At 28.7% G+C, this 17,267-nt stretch overlaps 2 protein-coding genes across 3 annotated transcripts; one reads left to right on the plus strand and one right to left on the minus strand.

The window, feature by feature from the left end:
* Positions 1-3,667: 3,667 nt before the first annotated feature.
* LOC114182529 lies at positions 3,668-6,862 on the minus strand. Of its 2 annotated transcripts, none has more exons than XM_028069415.1 (6): positions 6,597-6,862; positions 6,075-6,511; positions 5,624-5,977; positions 5,018-5,395; positions 4,666-4,883; positions 3,668-4,455 (listed from the first exon to the last, which is right to left on the minus strand). In XM_028069415.1, exons 1-6 carry the CDS (start codon positions 6,740-6,742, stop codon positions 4,210-4,212), a joined length of 1,779 nt encoding a protein of 592 aa, XP_027925216.1. In that variant the 5' UTR covers positions 6,743-6,862; the 3' UTR covers positions 3,668-4,209. The 2 variants fall into 2 exon arrangements, with proteins under 2 accessions (XP_027925216.1, XP_027925217.1); XM_028069416.1 differs by having other exon boundaries at positions 4,172-4,455; positions 5,624-5,974.
* A 6,786-nt stretch (positions 6,863-13,648) lies between these two features.
* On the plus strand, positions 13,649-15,663 carry LOC114181473 (protein CUP-SHAPED COTYLEDON 1-like). The gene is made up of 3 exons (XM_028067941.1): positions 13,649-14,041; positions 14,593-14,858; positions 14,966-15,663. Exons 1-3 carry the CDS (start codon positions 13,888-13,890, stop codon positions 15,518-15,520), a joined length of 975 nt encoding a protein of 324 aa, XP_027923742.1. The 5' UTR covers positions 13,649-13,887; the 3' UTR covers positions 15,521-15,663.
* The last annotated feature ends 1,604 nt before the right edge of the window (positions 15,664-17,267 follow it).

Raw genomic sequence — 17,267 nt, forward strand, 5'->3', positions numbered from 1 at the left:
GATCTGTTAAATTTCTAATGGGATTATCGCACGTTGAAGAAGTTTAAAAAGAAAATAAAAGCATAATTTTATTGCTGGTTACTATTTTTTTAAAATGGATGTCATATTAACCTCGTTTAGTTTTATACTCTTTTTTTTTTAAATACACTTTCTTTAATTGGTTTAAATTAATCTAAGTTTTAAATATTGTTGATAAAAGAAATTAAAATATATTGTAATAAATATGTGCTGTCTATAATAAAAGAAATAACTCTTTAAAATATACGATAAATCTTGCATATCATTATTTATAAAAAAAAATATACCGTTTATCATTGGTGATGTGTAATTAGAATAAAAGAATCAACACTATTAGTACAATCTGCAATTTTGATAATTGTAGTTAATCAACACCATTATCATTCAACAATGGAATAAATTTATAAAAGATTGACAAATAAGGGAGTGACATACCTATAGTTTCGTCTTAAAAAGTTTCAAAAATTTCTTTGTAGAAAACATTTTTAGTTGTGTTTGGCACGTTTTCATCTTCGTCTAGAATAAGTATTTTGAGTCATTTCTTTGTTTTCACTCTAGAAATAACAACATATAACTGTTCATGTGTGAATACTGGATGTGGAAGATAAAGTCCAACTCTAGAAAGAGACTGACCTTGGATTTTGTTGATTGTCATTGCAAATCATAATGATATTGGAAGCTGTCTTCTTTGAAATTTAAAAGGCAAACATGGATCATGAATCAGAAGAAACTAAATCCATTCTTGGGATAAATATTTTGTCACCAATGTTTTTCCTTGTAATTGCAGTTGCAAAAATGACATTTTTCCTTATATAATTAACTTGGAATCTTGTGCTATTGCAAAGATCTTTTGCTTAATATATATTTTTCATAAGCACAATTGGTACACCTGTTTTCAACTTCAATCGACAATTTAGAATACTTGAACATTTGTCATTTAAAAATTCTAATGTAAACCTTTCAGACTGCATTTCTTCTTCTTGATCTAATTGGCAAGATGTATCTGAACTTAAATAAGTAATTTCCTGATCACTTAATAAAGACAATATGAATTCATTAACTTCCTCTACAAAATCATTTGTTGGGCAAAATATTGTCCCATCATCAAAATAACCAAGATTCAACATATTTAACACAAGATCACGGTACACAAGTTGAACCAACGATATTAAAAGTGATTTTATATTTGCACTCAATAATTCTTATGAAATTTCAACGATGCTTTCATCATTTTCATTTTAATTCATCTCTCCATTTTCAATCTTCAAGATTCATTAGCAAATTCTTCTATATCTTCTGCCTACCTATTTTCTATAGTATTTAATCTCATGTTTTTGAGAGCTGTAAAACTTTACAATACTTTCATAGGTTATAATAATGTATTGAAAATTTAATGATTTCATATCATGACCCGTTATTTTTTTTTCTATTCAGAAACTAATGGGTCAATAAAGTGTATGAAAATAAAATTTTTGTTGATAAAATGCTTGGACAAAATTTAAACAGTAAAATTCACAAAATAATATGTAAATAAATGTGTTATTTTAACTTTTTATTTCTCATTCCATTTTTTTTTTTCGGTAGGCAAAAATGAGTTCAAAATTGATTACATTTGGAAAGTTGTTTCCGAAACAAATACTTAAAAAATAAAAAATAGAGCACAGTTTCAACTTTTTCTTCCATTTTATTTTTATCTTGTTTAACCACATATCTTTCAATTTCATAGTCCGATTTTTTACACCACCCTCCACCAGCTATCAAAGTGACCTTATTTAATTGTATTTTCAAAGCTAAAAATAATTTGAAAAAGTAGAAATTAAACACACTTTTAAAAGCTTTTTTTTAAGGCCGATTTCTTCAGTTGAAGACAATGCCACATTTGTGGGCTGGAAAAAGAGAAATTGTTTAAAATTGGGCCTCAATGGACCGTCCCAACTCTTTGGGTCTTTCTTCTTGCAATTCCAAAATTTCTTTTACACCTCCAAAAATTTCATTAAATTCCAAAAAAATCTTTTGACTATTTCGGTAAAGTCACAATCATCATACTTCCAAAATTATTTTTGGATCTTTCGAAAGTCAAAGTATATTATTAGAATTTAACTTTCAAAAATGAAACAATATTACCAAAATTCAGAAATCAAAATATATTATCAGAAATAAAAAAATTATTACCGGAAGTCAACAATACTTTCTGGTTACATTCATTTATAGGTTGACCAAGATGTATTCTTTTCTGTTACATTTGTGTTTTTTTTATCTGTTCCTGCATATCAACATGTACTTTCTGGTTACATTCATCTATAGGTTATTGTTTAGTCCAGTCAAAAAGTGCTAAAAAACGTTCCTGTTATTGATGAAACACAAAATTGTTTTATCACATGCTCAAATAGTGTATACTTCTTTGATAAAGAAAAAAACAGTTATATTTCATTAATTTTGCATTGTTTTGGAATCAAATAAAGGGCACTGATTGAACTTTTACTTTTCTGGTTGCAGGCAATTCACACTTAATATATTTAAGATTTTTTTTTTTTTGATAAAGATAAAGAGTGATATGATGATTAAAGAAGAAAGATAAAAGAATAATGTAAGATTGTAAGAGCACTTGATTGAAGGCTGCTCTCTAAAACTGTTGTTGCTCCTTTTGTTTCATAAACAGTGAAGAGTTGTCAAATATGCAAGTGTGAGTATCTTAATTACATAAGAATATTTCACAATATTTAGATTTAAGAAAAAACTAACTTAGTCATTAATTAATTAATTAACGCTTAAAAAATGCAATTGAGCAATCTAAATTAGTTACCAAAATAAAAGTTGATAACTAAACTAACCACCAAATAATAATAGTTAAAAATTAATAATTAAAATAGCAAGGAAGAATCAATGTATAGTGATTGCAAATATTTGATCGCTAAAATAAGTTTAATATGTTTTCTTTTTGGTGATGTAAAGTAATTAACAATAATAATACGTGTACTATTATACAAAAAGTGAAGCACGATATAAATGTTGTACGATTAAGCATTACGAGAAAATATTTTGATTAATATCTAATTTTAATGACAAAAATTAATTAGTTATTATAATAATAAATTTATAAATTAAAAATTATTGGTAATTAAAATAATTTTAAAAATGATAATTACTTTATAAATTTGTAATTAATTTTATTATGAATTGATTTCTAAATTGGTTGTTAATATTAGCTACCTAAATTTTGGCTATCAAAAAATTATTTTTTAAATTAGTTTTTAATTAAAAGATTGATTTCTAAATTGATCTCTAAACATATTTTTTTATTTTTAAATTAGTCACTATTTGATAATTTTCTTGTAGTAAATATGGTGTGAGGTAAATTAAAAATAAATAAATGTTGCATGAAATAATAAAGTTTTAGATAACTATAATATTACATTTTCTAGTTTTTTTTTCTACCTTTTATGAGAAATCTGATTGATGATTTTTCAATGAATTTTTCTAATTACTATTAATATTTTTAACATTCACTAAACTTGAATGAAAGATTTTACTTAAAGATTTTAATCAGAAAGTAAAGTGACATGAAAAAAAAAAATTATATGGTATCAAACAACATGAATTTTTATGATTTTTATATAATTTTTTTTTGGATACCCTACATGCTACGTACTTTGATGCATGATTCATTGCTTTATTATCACCATTTTTTTTTCTCTTTAACAGAACTAAGTGGAACACTTTCTGTAATATTATTTTGAAGAAAATGAAAAAAGAATCACTAACCCTACCGTTCCTTAATCTTATGATATACTACTTTTTTTTTCCCCCAAGACTACTTTTTATTCTACTCATGCATGTGCTTGAGTCTTGTTCATTCTTCTTTTGATTCAGCTCAAGATAAACCCCAAGTAAAAAAGCTAAAGCACACTAAAGCTGTTCATTCTTGTCTCTATCTTCATTCCTTGCTTTGTCTCTGCTCTTTCACTTTCAACATTCATCAAAATGACATAAGCATTCATCTTTACCCTTCTTTTTCTCTCAGTTTCTGGCTCCAAAATCCATGCCACTTTGATTTGTAGGGTCCCTCATTCTCTTTAACCACACATATATTTTTTATTTACAAAACAAAGGGTGTGTTGTGGATATTCCTTTGGTGCAGCCATGCACATTCATGATCCAGTCACCAAGCAATTGCATAAACCTTTTTGTGGGTCAATGTGCAGGGAAAAAAAGTGGCGAGGAATCTCTTTCTAGTTTTCCTTCCACCACTCTTACTTTGCTCATCTTCTCTTCACACCAATGCAACTGCTCCTCACTTAACTCACTCATTCTCAAAACCCTTGACACCACTTTCAGGTCTATCAGTGCCATCAAAATCTCCATCTCTTCTTCTCCCTTCAACTTTCTCTTCCTCAAACATTTTCTTGAACGTCTAAGGTCCTTCACTTTCATCTTCTTCTGCACATAGACACAAAAATTTAGAATATATAAATGTCGTTAAGAAGTGAACTTTAAATCTAATTTAATCTTACTGATTTGTAAAATGTGAAACTTCGGTATAAGATATAAAGATATGCATATGAAGATGATATATATAAATATACAATATGAAATGAATAATGATGTGGAAGGCACTTAAGAAGATGATTAGTTTAGTTAATTAATTGCCTTTTGATTAACTTTCTTGATGAGGCGTAGAAGTGTTGGATCAACCAAGGGTCTTCGGTTTCTCCGAAAGTAAGCTGCGAATATCTGACATGGTTTCTCTTTATCAGCCTTCAGAAAACCCATGAACGTTCTGATCCCATCTTCCATTATCATAAGAAATGAAGCTGATGATATTTTTGACTGAACACCATTTTCTTCTCTCTCATCATCTTCTGATTCTATGTTACACCACACACACAAAAGGAAATCCATAATTAGTTAATCATGCATCACAATGCTATAGATAGTTATCTTGCATATGAACTTTTACTTTATTAATTCCCTACAACTCAAGAACCAGACAAAGATTTACCTCGATATTCTGGTACTAGGAGCAATTTTGGAGCCAAATGTCTCACTCTAGCATAGATCTCTGGTCTTCTACCATGCTCATAGGGCTCGTTCTCTATGTATCTCTGCAACAACACTTGAAATTGTTGTAATCTCTGTGCAACGGTGGCTGGACAACCCACATCAACATCATGGCCTCGTGAAGCTCGTTTGGATTGAAAATTCTTGTAGTTCCAATTGAGAGCTTCCCATGTTGAGCAAATTTGTGCAACATATGCAGCCTCAAGTTCATGATATGGGTTGTGACGTGTATCGTTTGGTTTCTTGTTCATACTTGAAAACTTGAACACAATGCGCTCTGAAATTGACCTCGGAGATACCTTGATAGACCTTAAAGATTCTGAAATTAATCAAGTTGTTAATCACATGCAATTGGTAAAATCAATCCTCCACCACAGTTGCAATCGCTAAACAAAAAATTCATATGACAATGAGAAAAAAGTAAGGTACTAAGATTACTTTCCACCAATATATAACCTTTGTTCACATATATATATAATTCATATTTCTATCAGTAATGATATTTTTGAAGAGTAAACAATGGACAGAAAAATGGGAAAAAATTTACCAATTTCTTGAAGTTTCTGTGCACTAATTCTATCTTGGAATGACATTTCTTCATCATACTTTTGGAAAACTGTGTATGATTCCCACTTGGGGCAACTTCTTCTGGATGAGGAAGAAAAAGGGTCATCAGTTCCAGAATCTCTGCAGTTAATGGAGCTTCTCCACTCAGAGGAACTCTTGGAAGTGGATCCAACAGTGCACGAGTCACCATATATTTCTTCATCATCCTTTTCCTGAACAATGAGCTTCTTGGCCTCCAATTGGGTAGGATCATAGACCAAGAATCTCTCATCTCGTGTGAGTCTTTCCTCTTGCAGCTTCTTGTTTTCAACAAGTCCAATTTCAGCAAGATCTTCTGCACAGAAAAATATAGAATCAGCAAAAGTTTCACTCTGTGTGTGTGATAATGTTGCATGTGAATAATGTAACAAACTTTGGTACGTAATAGATACCATCACAGTTTTTGTCACTGTCTGGTGAGTCACTTTTGTAGAGGTTCAGGGTGGGCCTGGTTTCATCAGGGACAGAATTTGGAACAGAATCAGCATCTTCAGCTGGAAATATTAATTCTTCTACCTCTTCTTCATTCTCCAAGTCTGAGAGCAAAGGTGACTTGTGAAAAGACAGGGTTTCTGTTGAATAGTTTTCTTCTAATAACTCTTCTTCAAGGCTATCACAAGGGCTTGTGAATTCATCAGAAGAAGAATGAGTGCTCCTGAGAGACCGGTTGTTGTGCACAAACAAAAGGGTTTCTCCACCACCAATGATGTCAGCTACAAGGTGATCTGACTCACCAGAATCATGCTCATAAGAGTATCTTTCTTGAATTTCTTCTTCTTCTTCTTCTTCTTCATCGTACTCAGAAGAGACATATTCATAGTGGTGATCTCTGCAACATGGAAAAAGAAAAGGTGTGAGTTAGGTGGTGGAGGGAAGAAAGATGAGGAAGAAGAGGAGCATATATATAAGAAGACCTTTGGAAGATGGTGAAGGTGGCAACGAAGTTCAAGAAGTTGATGAGCAAAAGGGAAGAAGAGAAGAGGAGGAGGAAGAGAAGGTGGAAGGAGGAAGAGACATTGTAGAAGAGTCTAACAAGAGCTTCTTCTTTGGAACATGGCATTTTCTTTGTGCTTCATCCAAAGGACTCCTCCACTAAGCAAAGCAACTCCTAAAAAAAAAGTGAACTTCTTTGCTTTCCTTAACATATTAACATATCTATCACTCTCTGTCAACATAGGTAAAAGAAAAAAAAAAACTACAGAAGTATCTAGTATATCCCCGCATGTGGTTTTTTATGTTCCAATTGTATGATGAAAGCACAGGGGCAAATGTGTCGTGTTGTTCTCAATGTTTAGAACATTGGACAATCATGCATTATTAAAAAAATTTATATTTTTTGTCAATTTTGTTTTGAAATTTTTTCGTAAAAAATATTTATAAATTTTGTTGTGAAAATTATTTTACAAGAAATTGATATCAATTTTTTTGTAAAATATTTTGTATAAAACATTTTTCGTAAAAATAATTGTAGAAAATACTTGCAAATTTTATAATTTTGTAGGAAATGATTATCCACAAAAGAATTACCTACCGATTAAGATTCATAGAAAAAATAGCAGAAAAAAATATTTTTTTTTTTGCAGTCATTTCAACAAATTAGTAAGAAAAATCTATGTAATATGAAAATTTCTAATAGTGACAGTTTATCTCTTACGTATGATTTGTTGGTCTTATGCAGCTGATATATTAGAACTTGGATGGGCTTTTTATATACAATTAAATTATGACAATTTCTTTATACATTTTAGGTGATATCTTTTAAATACTTTTTTATATTTTAAAATTATTTAAAAGATGTTATTTTATATATTAAAATAAAGTAGTCAAAATTTAATTATGAAAATATCATTATTATTTTTTTATATAAGGAAGGACGTTCACATGTACAATGGTAAATTTGAGAATTCCTTAGTGTGCTTTCGCTTGTAAGAAGTGTGGCTTGAATATTTCTCCTTTATAAAAGAAGTAAATTTTGCTAATGATATATGAAAAATGTTAGATGGGCACTCTTCGTTCTTTCTATACCTATACAACATCTAACAAACAAAAAAAAAGTAATAGTTTCCCTTTCTAAATTATTTTATATTTTAAAATAAAAATATTATACCAATGGGTAGGTGTATACTACAGACTCAAGTATATCATCACTTATAATATAAATAAGAAACAAAATAAGTAAATTAGTCTTTTTATTATAAATTGCAAGAGAATTATCTTGACGACATTATATGTTAGAATATTACAATTTATAATTTATTTTTCTATCTCAATTTTATTTTATTTTGGTAGAGTTGCAAAAACAAAATCTAATATTGCTATTTATATGAAATTTGTGTGTTTTTTTTGTTTGTTTTGCACTCAAATGAGAAAAGAGTAACATAAATATAAAGGTATCCAAATTCATATACAAAATGAATTTTCTTGCAAAACTTTTTACTGTCTCCACTCACAGTTATTCACTGCAAACAATTTTGTAATTCTGAATGGAAAAAAAATTATCAATAAAACATATTTTTATTAATGAATTTTACATACATATTTTAGATCCGTCAATAAAATTCGTTAACAAATTATGATTTTTTATTAGTGGTATCTATCATTAATAAATTCGTAATTAAATTCTGTATATAGAATTTGTTGTAATATTATTGATAGAATTAGTCAATAATAGAATGTTTTATTAATTTCTTCGTAAATTTCGTAGATAAAATGAGGGCTAAAATTCTTGTTTTGGCTTTTACCGTTTCATAGTAAAATTTATTAATAAAATGATTGTCATACCTGATAAGAATGATGAGACCTATATTTTTTTATTTTAAATTTAAGAATTAAATTATATCAAAGTTTAAAATTGTAATAAATTTTAATTTTACATTAACATTTAAAGACTAATAATATATAATGACTTGTGCAAGTCTTTTTCTTTTTTGTATTTTTAAACCATTTATTAGGAATTAGTTTGGAACACATTTTCCTTATTAGCAGGAAAAAAAAATTATTATTATTTTTTACTTATTTGTAATTTATCGTTTTAATCATTTTTAGATCATTATATTATATTAAAAAAAATAAAAAAATAAAAAAAATAAAAAAAATATTAAAATAAGAAATTAAAAGTAGATAAAAAAAATTAAAAACCAGAGGGAATCATTTGGACAACACTTTCCATAAAAAACGCGTAAATCTTGTTTTTAGTGCGTGTATATGCAACACACAAACCCAAGTTTGTAACAGTGCACTTTTATTTTTTCCTATATGAACATGTGCGAAGTCACGTACAGAAACAAATGCAGAAAGAAGAGACCAAAACCAAACCTTACACTAAGGTTGACAGGTATGAACTTCACTCTGTACAAAAGAATGATATGACCCCTTTTTTTTAATGAAAAAAGATGAGTATATGGCATTTTTTTTAATAAAATTATTGTATATTCGGCACGCTTGCATAAATATATTAAATGCTTTTTCAACAAATTAAAATATGTTAAAGTTTTTGTCTACCACATTAAAATGGATTAAAGGTTTTGTCTCTGTAGTTTTCTGTGGCCAATGGAGACTTTGAGTGTGTTCTGTACCTACCCAAGGAATAAAAGCCTTTTTAAAAAGATGATGTCAATGGCAAGTGCTTTTAGCATTATTTAAGAACCCCCTTAATTCATCTTTGTCTTATTTGTTGGAAGTCCTACGTTGATTAAAGATAAGGTCATTTTATACTATATAAGTGGAGTACAAATCTCACCTTACAAGAGTTTTGTAGGGTTGAGTTAAGCTTAAACTCATCTTTCTAACATGGTATCAAAGTCAAGTTAGAACTTATCCTAACGAGTTTTCTTGATGTATATACTTCAATGTGAAGAGGTGTGTTGGAAGTCTCACATCCACTAAAGAAGTGGAGTGCAAACTTCACCTTACAAATTAGCTTTACGAAATTAAATTAAGGTTAAACTCCGATTTCTAACATTCTTCAACTTAGTTACTAAGATTGTAGATACATGCTGCCCTCAAAATAATTTAATTTTATTAATTATTATTTTGAGATTTTATTGTATTTCATGAGGTTTTGCTGGCTTATTAGTTGTTCACACACACAACTTTTAAATGAAAAAGTTGGACAGAAAGCTAATCCACAATTTATCTGTTTTAAATGTTTATTATATGTATTCAACTGTTTTTTTTTATTATTCTAATTAAAAAAAAGTTTTTCATTAATCGCAATCCAATTCGTTTTGCTAGTAACTAATATTTGGAGTACGTGTATGCAATAAACAAAGCAATCGAACATCTAAAATAAGAATTACAGTGGAGTACCTATGATTGGGGTAGTTCATTGAATCATTGTTAGGTTTTTCTTTTTATTTTTTCAGTCCATTGTGTGATATTAATTTTAGGAGAAAGTGTGTAAACCGAAAGTTCAAATTTTTATAGACATATTCAATCAATTGGAAATTGCCTTTTACACTTCTATATTCAAAAATGACTTTTAACTATTTTAAAATTCACATTTTAAAACAACTATTACCATAGTCATCATCACAGTTCATAATTTATATGTTCATATATTATAACATCTCAAAATAGAGTAATCCATTGCATTATATTTATTCTTGCTTAAAATTCAAATCTTCTATCTTAAACTTGGTATAACATAAGAAATTGAAATATGCTTATAGAATTTTTTTTTCGCTAAAAAAGTATATAGTAAAAATATAGTATTTAAAGTGTTCCAAACCCATACACAAAAGTTATAAAAATATACAAAGAAATAAGCAAACAAACGATGTCATGCGTATCTCTATACAAACAGACACATTATAAAAATTTTCCTATAACAAGAACAAGCCTTCAATTAATTTTACATCATTCCTAATACTCTCACATAAAAGCTTAATAATCAAAATATCATCACAATCCTAAACTAGCATAACTTTTTTTTTTCTTTTTTCATAAAACTACATATTCAAACACATATTTGGACTATTTCCAACAGTCTCCCCTCAATTCAGAGGCCTCCTTTTTTATTATGGTTATGCGGTCAGTCACTCCGAACTATTACCTCTGATACCAGAGATGAGTTATGTTTCATATTTTTCATGAGGTTATAGTCATTGAAATATTACAAATATAAGGTATTTAACATAATTTTTAACCAAAAATCTAAAGATAATGATGTTATCAGTTTTTATTCTTATATAGTGTTTAACTTTGTCTATTATATCCAATATGAGACATTGACTCACAATTGCAATATTTCCAATACCTGAAAAAGAAAAAAATTCAAAGGATACAAAAAAAAACATATTTTTTGGAAAAATTATGCCTTTTACAAAATAGAATTTAAATAATTAATTTTTCTATTTATAATTCTTTTAACCTAATTAATACATTGTATTAAATTACCTATCTTACGTAAATTTATCTTGATTTTTATACTATGTCTATCTCTAACAGTGAACAAACCTAAAATGTGAAAAAAGACAAAGATAGATGAATGAAAATTATAAGATATTTTATTCAACAAAGAATATATATATATATATATATATATATATATATATATATATATATATAAGGTTTCATTTCAAATAATACAGTTATGTTCAAAGTAATTCATTATTTTAAACAATAATAGATGTTTGATATGACTACCCACTATCATATAGAGAAAAATAACAATGAAACTTATATTTAGTGGATGCTTACTTTGAAGCTTAAAATTATTTTGATTGGTGAATGTGCATAAATATTCAAACTTTGAACTTTGTAACATTTTTTGATATTATATATATCTGTACTGAAAACAAAAGGCGAATATAATATCACATATATGCATACATGTTTGTGAGCACTTAAACATGGGCCACAATCAAATTGAAATCAAAACATTAATATTATCCTCAATTTGGGAAATAAAATTATCTATAAAATAAAATGAAACACGTTTGACAAATTTTTCAGGTGAAAAAAAAGTACAACTATTAAGCTGATAGAAGGAAGATTTGTTGTAGTTTAATTTGATTTAAACTTCGAAAGAGATAGAGAGAGTGAAAGAGATCTTAGAGAGAGAAAGGGTGAATGTTTGAAAACTTGAATGAAGACAAAAAAAAAATAGAAGAATGTGACAAATTAGGAGGAAGAAATTAGAACTATGGCTCAATTTTAATTAGGTTTAAAATTTTGAAACATGATGATACTAAAGGACAGATGTATGATTAATTTCAGCTTGAACTACCAGCAAACATGTGCCAAATAGAACAATGCCTAATTTGATGTCTGGCTTTTTGACTTTGTGGTTTATACTTTTAGTTCCAATTGCGAAATTTATTAAATAAAGAGTAATGATATTTTGATTACTAAATTTTGACAATTTTTTCTTATAATATGAGGAGATATCTTTTAAGTGATTTTAGAATATTTACAATGAAAAAATGAAAAACAATTTAGAAGATGTCACCTAAGATCGTAAGAAAATTGTCAAAATTTAGTAGTCAAAAAATCATTTTACTTAAAAAAAAATAAAAGTATTATTGTTAGAGAGAGAAGAGTATGGATACATGTGTGTGCTTCTAGAAACCCTAATGTATGCATGATTACGTAGAACACTCCCAAATTTCTTGTTTAGGATTGACATTTTAGGATAGGTTGTATAGTTAAATATTAACACATGAAATCCTGGTCAAAGAGAAAGGGTTACCTTAAGAATATGAACACAGTGTCGCGGGTTGGTCACCGTTTTAACCACTCGGTAATATTAGTCACAACACGGACATAAACATTGGAAAAAAAAGCTTAGGTACATATGAACAGGAATTAAAATGAATATTCTCCTAGGTAATGCCGACATTTTTTCACATATTCTTTTTGCTTGATTTTACATTGTCTCCTTTTAATTACGATTTCTGTCTGTACATACTTCATATAATTACGATTTCTGTTTGTAGATGCTTGATATACACTTAGAAAATTAAAGTACAAATCTAAATTTTATATTGAATAAAAGTAAAAAAGTTGAACATCATATAAATACAAAAATTTATAAATTTATTATCTTAAAGTTTTTGGTTGAAATTAATGTCAATTTCTTATGTAATTGGATTCGATCTCATTAATATTGTATCTTTTCATGAACCTAGTCTCTCGAAAGACTCATATACATTAGCAGTTTTCCTTCACTAAATATATAAATTAAGAAAATTAAATAGCCTTTGGAAAAAATTACCGGTTAATTAAGGTGATATGTTGGAGAAGAAAAAATGATTTATTTTCTGAGAAAAATTTAGTAGTAGAAAATTGTTAAATATTGATAACTTTTGAAGTTTGTAGTAGCTTTTAATTAAAACTTTAAAAATGATTATGATCATATTACATATATTACTTCGATTTATCTCATCTTTCTAATTTATTTTTCTTCTATTTTTCAAACCAAACCACATATATTTCCCATTACTTATTTTTTCTTTTCTTTTCTTACACCATCGAACTAAATACAAGACTTGTAATTTGAATTTCCCTCATGACGGTGTGAGTGAGGACAACACAGAACATACAAAAATTCAATATTAAAAACACAATTAAAGAGAATATGGTTTAGATGAGTCGATGTTCCCATTGGGATTAGCGTGAAAGATTTTTGTGGTGGGTAGAAATGGGTGAAGGTGGTTGGACAGGATCATAGAAAATATATTTTTGTGGAAATTAATATAATCTCAAATATGGTGTAACAGAGACTCAACCCCCTCGTGCACAAACATTATCATATCCACTAGTCTTCCCAAAAATTTCTCAAAAATATAACATCTTTGAAAAGACACATAACACACGACATTGATAGAGTCAAGGTTGCACCTATGTTTAGGTTTGTTCAGTAAATACACCAAAATCTAAGCAACAATTTGGTAAATCTAAGCCCTTGTTGGACTATATTGTCAAAAAAGGAAAATAAATGTTTAAGAAGGATATGTGATACCATGTTTGTGATAGCTGTATATTTAACAAAGATATATGATGAAGAAGAGTGTGTGTGAAATGCTTCTGGTTGAAGGGTGAATATATAATAAAACCATAAAGTTGAAGAGGCCTTTAAAAACTCATCTTCATGGTGTTATTGAGCTTACTTTGAACTTTCTTTAAACCTTTAAACTAAGCTTCTTCAGTTGAAGGGTATCAGAATCTGCTACTGCTGCTGCTGCTGCTGGTTTCATCGATCTGATGGAGGAAAATCTGCCTCCTGGATTCAGGTTTCATCCTACGGACGAAGAACTCATCACATGTTATCTTACAAAGAAGGTTTCTGATTCTAGCTTCACATCCAGAGCTATAGCAGTCGTTGATCTCAACAAATCTGAACCATGGGACCTACCAGGTAATTCTTTTCTCAGCATATGCATGATTTCCTTGTTATCTAACTCTCCTTCAAATATACTAGCTTCTGTATTTTGTTGTATATATATATATGGCTACATGATTATCTATGTTGTTTCTTTTCAATTTAATTAATTAATCTGAGGATTTGGTTTTTCTGCACAAAATCTCTTTGTTTATTTATGATATATTGATGGAAAAATATCTATAAAGAGAAATTTGGAATTAATCAGAAGGAAAAAACAGAATGGATTGATTTCATAATAATTTTTCAGTTTCTTTCACCCCAGAAACTTGAATTTCTAACTGATACATATATACAAAACATTGTATTTCACTCTCTGCAACTGATAAATCTCACAAACTTTTCAGTTTCATCAACCAAATATTAATCAACACAGTCTTTGTTCTTTTACACAGAATAGAATGTTTGATCCATTCTATTTCTGCAGTGTGGCTTACAACTCATGCATACGATGATATAATGTGTAATATCCTTAACAATAATTTTTTTTCAAAAAAATACAAAAAATTGATGTTGTGATGGAACAGGTAAGGCTTCCATGGGGGAAAAGGAGTGGTACTTCTTTAGCTTAAGAGACAGAAAGTATCCAACTGGACTTCGGACAAACCGAGCCACAGAATCAGGTTACTGGAAAACAACAGGAAAAGACAAAGAAATTTTTCGTACTGGTGTTTTGGTCGGAATGAAGAAAACCCTAGTCTTCTATAGGGGTAGAGCTCCAAGGGGAGAGAAAAGTAATTGGGTCATGCACGAATATAGACTCGAAAACAAGCATCACCTGAGACCTTCCAAGGTTAGTAACTTCATGCATGCATCACATTAATTTCACCAACATTTCAACTCAATTAGGTTTTGTGGTTTGAGAAAATCAACTTTGTGTTACGATGTTTCCCTTTGTAGGATGAATGGGTGGTTTGCAGGGTTTTCCAGAAGAGCTTACTGGTGAAGAAACCACAGCAAGCAAACTCATCACAACCAGATTCTCCATGTGACACAGTCTCAATGGTGAATGAATTTGGTGATGTTGAGCTTCCTAATCTAAACAGCATTGCAAATTCTTCAGGGCACAGTTTTATGAATGCTGATCTGAGTAATAACAGTGTTAACACAAACATGAACTTGGCCATGAATTGGGCAGTTGCAAGTGAGGTTCAGGTTCAGGTTCCCTCTCTCACATCTCTGCCATGGCCTTCTGGGTTGCTGAGTCCAAGTATTTCTTCTGTAAATTCTTTGCTTCTCAAGGCATTGCAACTTAGAAATTATCAACAGAGAGAAGCAGCAGCAGTAGCTACAGATCATTTTGCACCATTTATGGGTGAAGGACTTTCCCAAGTTGGAACTGAACTAAGTTCAAATCTGACAGCATCATCTTCTTCAAAAGTTCAAGAGTGTTTGCCACAGCAGCAACTACAACAACAACAGGAGCAACCATTCAATTTGGACTCCATTTGGTGAATCTGTTCAAATCAGGAAACTAACATTGTGTAATTACATCAACCCTCCAACCCCCATAAATAAAACACCACCATTTCCAAACTCAACACAGTCACTGATGTTGTAAAACCTAGCTCTTTTATTGTGATTATTAGCGGCCAAAATAGATTGCTTTTTAAATCACTGTCAAACTCCTTCAGTGTTTTATCACGAAGAGGAACTATTTCAATTATCTTGAAATTTCATGTTTTAGTAATTTTAACATAAAAAATAGAGAAAAATAACCTTGTTCTTATTGTTTAAATAAGGGTTAAATATGTTTTGATCCCTTAACTTTCTCTAGATTTTAGAATTACTCCATTTCGAAACTTTAGACCAATTTAGTCATTTATCTTTCGAAATACGTGGATTTAGTCCTTTTAATGAAATTTTGTTAAGTTTATTTGATATTTCAAACGCGTTTCATAATAGTATTTGACTTAATATTAAAGTAAAAATATGTCAAATAGTATAAACAACTCAAATACAATCCTAAAATACATACGAAACATCAAATAAACCTAACAAAATTTGATTAAAATGACTAAATCCACGTATTTCAAAAGATAAAGGACTAAATTGGTCCAAAGTTTTTAAATAGACTAATTTCAAAATTCACTGAAAATTAAGGGAACAAAAACATATTTAACCCTTTAAAGTTTAAATAATGCATGAAAAGAAAAATGATGTTCTAACAATCATATAATCCATTTCTGTCTTGTAACCTCAGCATGGAGTTATGCATATGAAAATAAAGGATATGGATGAATAGACGTGTATGCAATTTAAAAACTAAAATAAATTTATATATATGTAAGTTAAAATCATTACATATAAATTAAAAAAAAGAAATTTAAAGAAGTTAAGATATAATCCTTATTTATAAATAGTTTTACTTTAATAAAAATTTATATTTTTTTAGAAAAAATTATTTAAAGTTATCTTAATTTAATGTGATGTAAATCAATATAAATCCTAAAGGGATGTTGAAAGAGAGAATAATTAGGTAAGTGAGATTTGGACTTAGAAATGTTTTGTTAATATTGTATACACTGGCAGATCTATCAACCCTTCAAAGTTTTGGACTGCTGGTTACAAGAGAATTAGTTTTAATCTATAATTAAGGAGGTTTAGGAGATGATACAACAAAAACAAAGATTACGACTTAAAAAGAAAAAATAAAAATAGTATAACTCTACTCTTTTTCATTAAATATTTTATAAAGTGTGGACTGCTTGTTATAGATATGAGTGAATTTGAGCGATGCCTTACCGTTTGGTCCAATTTATTAATTTTTTATATTAAATGCCATAAAATCATTAATGGAAACTTAAGACCGCAGCCAAATTATTTGATAAAGTCATGGCCCATAATCGTTAAATGTTTATAAAAATAAGCACAAGATCCTAAAAAAATTGTTTTAATTTTCTAAAAAAAAATGTCCAAGAGAAAAACTTTTACTTTCAAATAAAAAACATATGAAATCAATAAAAAAGAAAAGTTAAATAAATGTATAAGTCACAGTGTTCACAACTATTAAAAAATGACTAAAATAGTTATTAACTAGAAGTATGTGTACAATTGTGAACCAAATTAAAAGTTAAGTCAAATTTAATGAAGAGATATTTTTGTTTGCATAAATAAAGTGTGAAAAAACTCACAAATTAAACGATTAAGAATATGTTAAAATGACTCATTTTTAGAAACACATTGAAAGCTAGACAGATAA

Source organism: Vigna unguiculata, chromosome 4 (genome assembly GCF_004118075.2).
Source record: "Vigna unguiculata cultivar IT97K-499-35 chromosome 4, ASM411807v1, whole genome shotgun sequence".
NCBI classification, from domain to species: domain Eukaryota; kingdom Viridiplantae; phylum Streptophyta; class Magnoliopsida; order Fabales; family Fabaceae; genus Vigna; species Vigna unguiculata.

Coding starts and splice junctions, on each gene's coding strand:
- LOC114181473 (XM_028067941.1), top strand. CDS start 13,888: ATGGAGGAAAATCTGCCTCCTGGATTCAGGTTTCATCCTACGGACGAA. Junction 14,042..14,592: donor TGAACCATGGGACCTACCAG/GTAATTCTTTTC, acceptor GTGATGGAACAG/GTAAGGCTTCCATGGGGGAA. Junction 14,859..14,965: donor ATCACCTGAGACCTTCCAAG/GTTAGTAACTTC, acceptor TTCCCTTTGTAG/GATGAATGGGTGGTTTGCAG.
- LOC114182529 (XM_028069415.1), bottom strand. CDS start 6,742: ATGCCATGTTCCAAAGAAGAAGCTCTTGTTAGACTCTTCTACAATGTC. Junction 6,512..6,596: donor ACCTTCACCATCTTCCAAAG/GTCTTCTTATAT, acceptor TCCATGTTGCAG/AGATCACCACTATGAATATG. Junction 4,884..5,017: donor CCTAGTACCAGAATATCGAG/GTAAATCTTTGT, acceptor GGTGTAACATAG/AATCAGAAGATGATGAGAGA.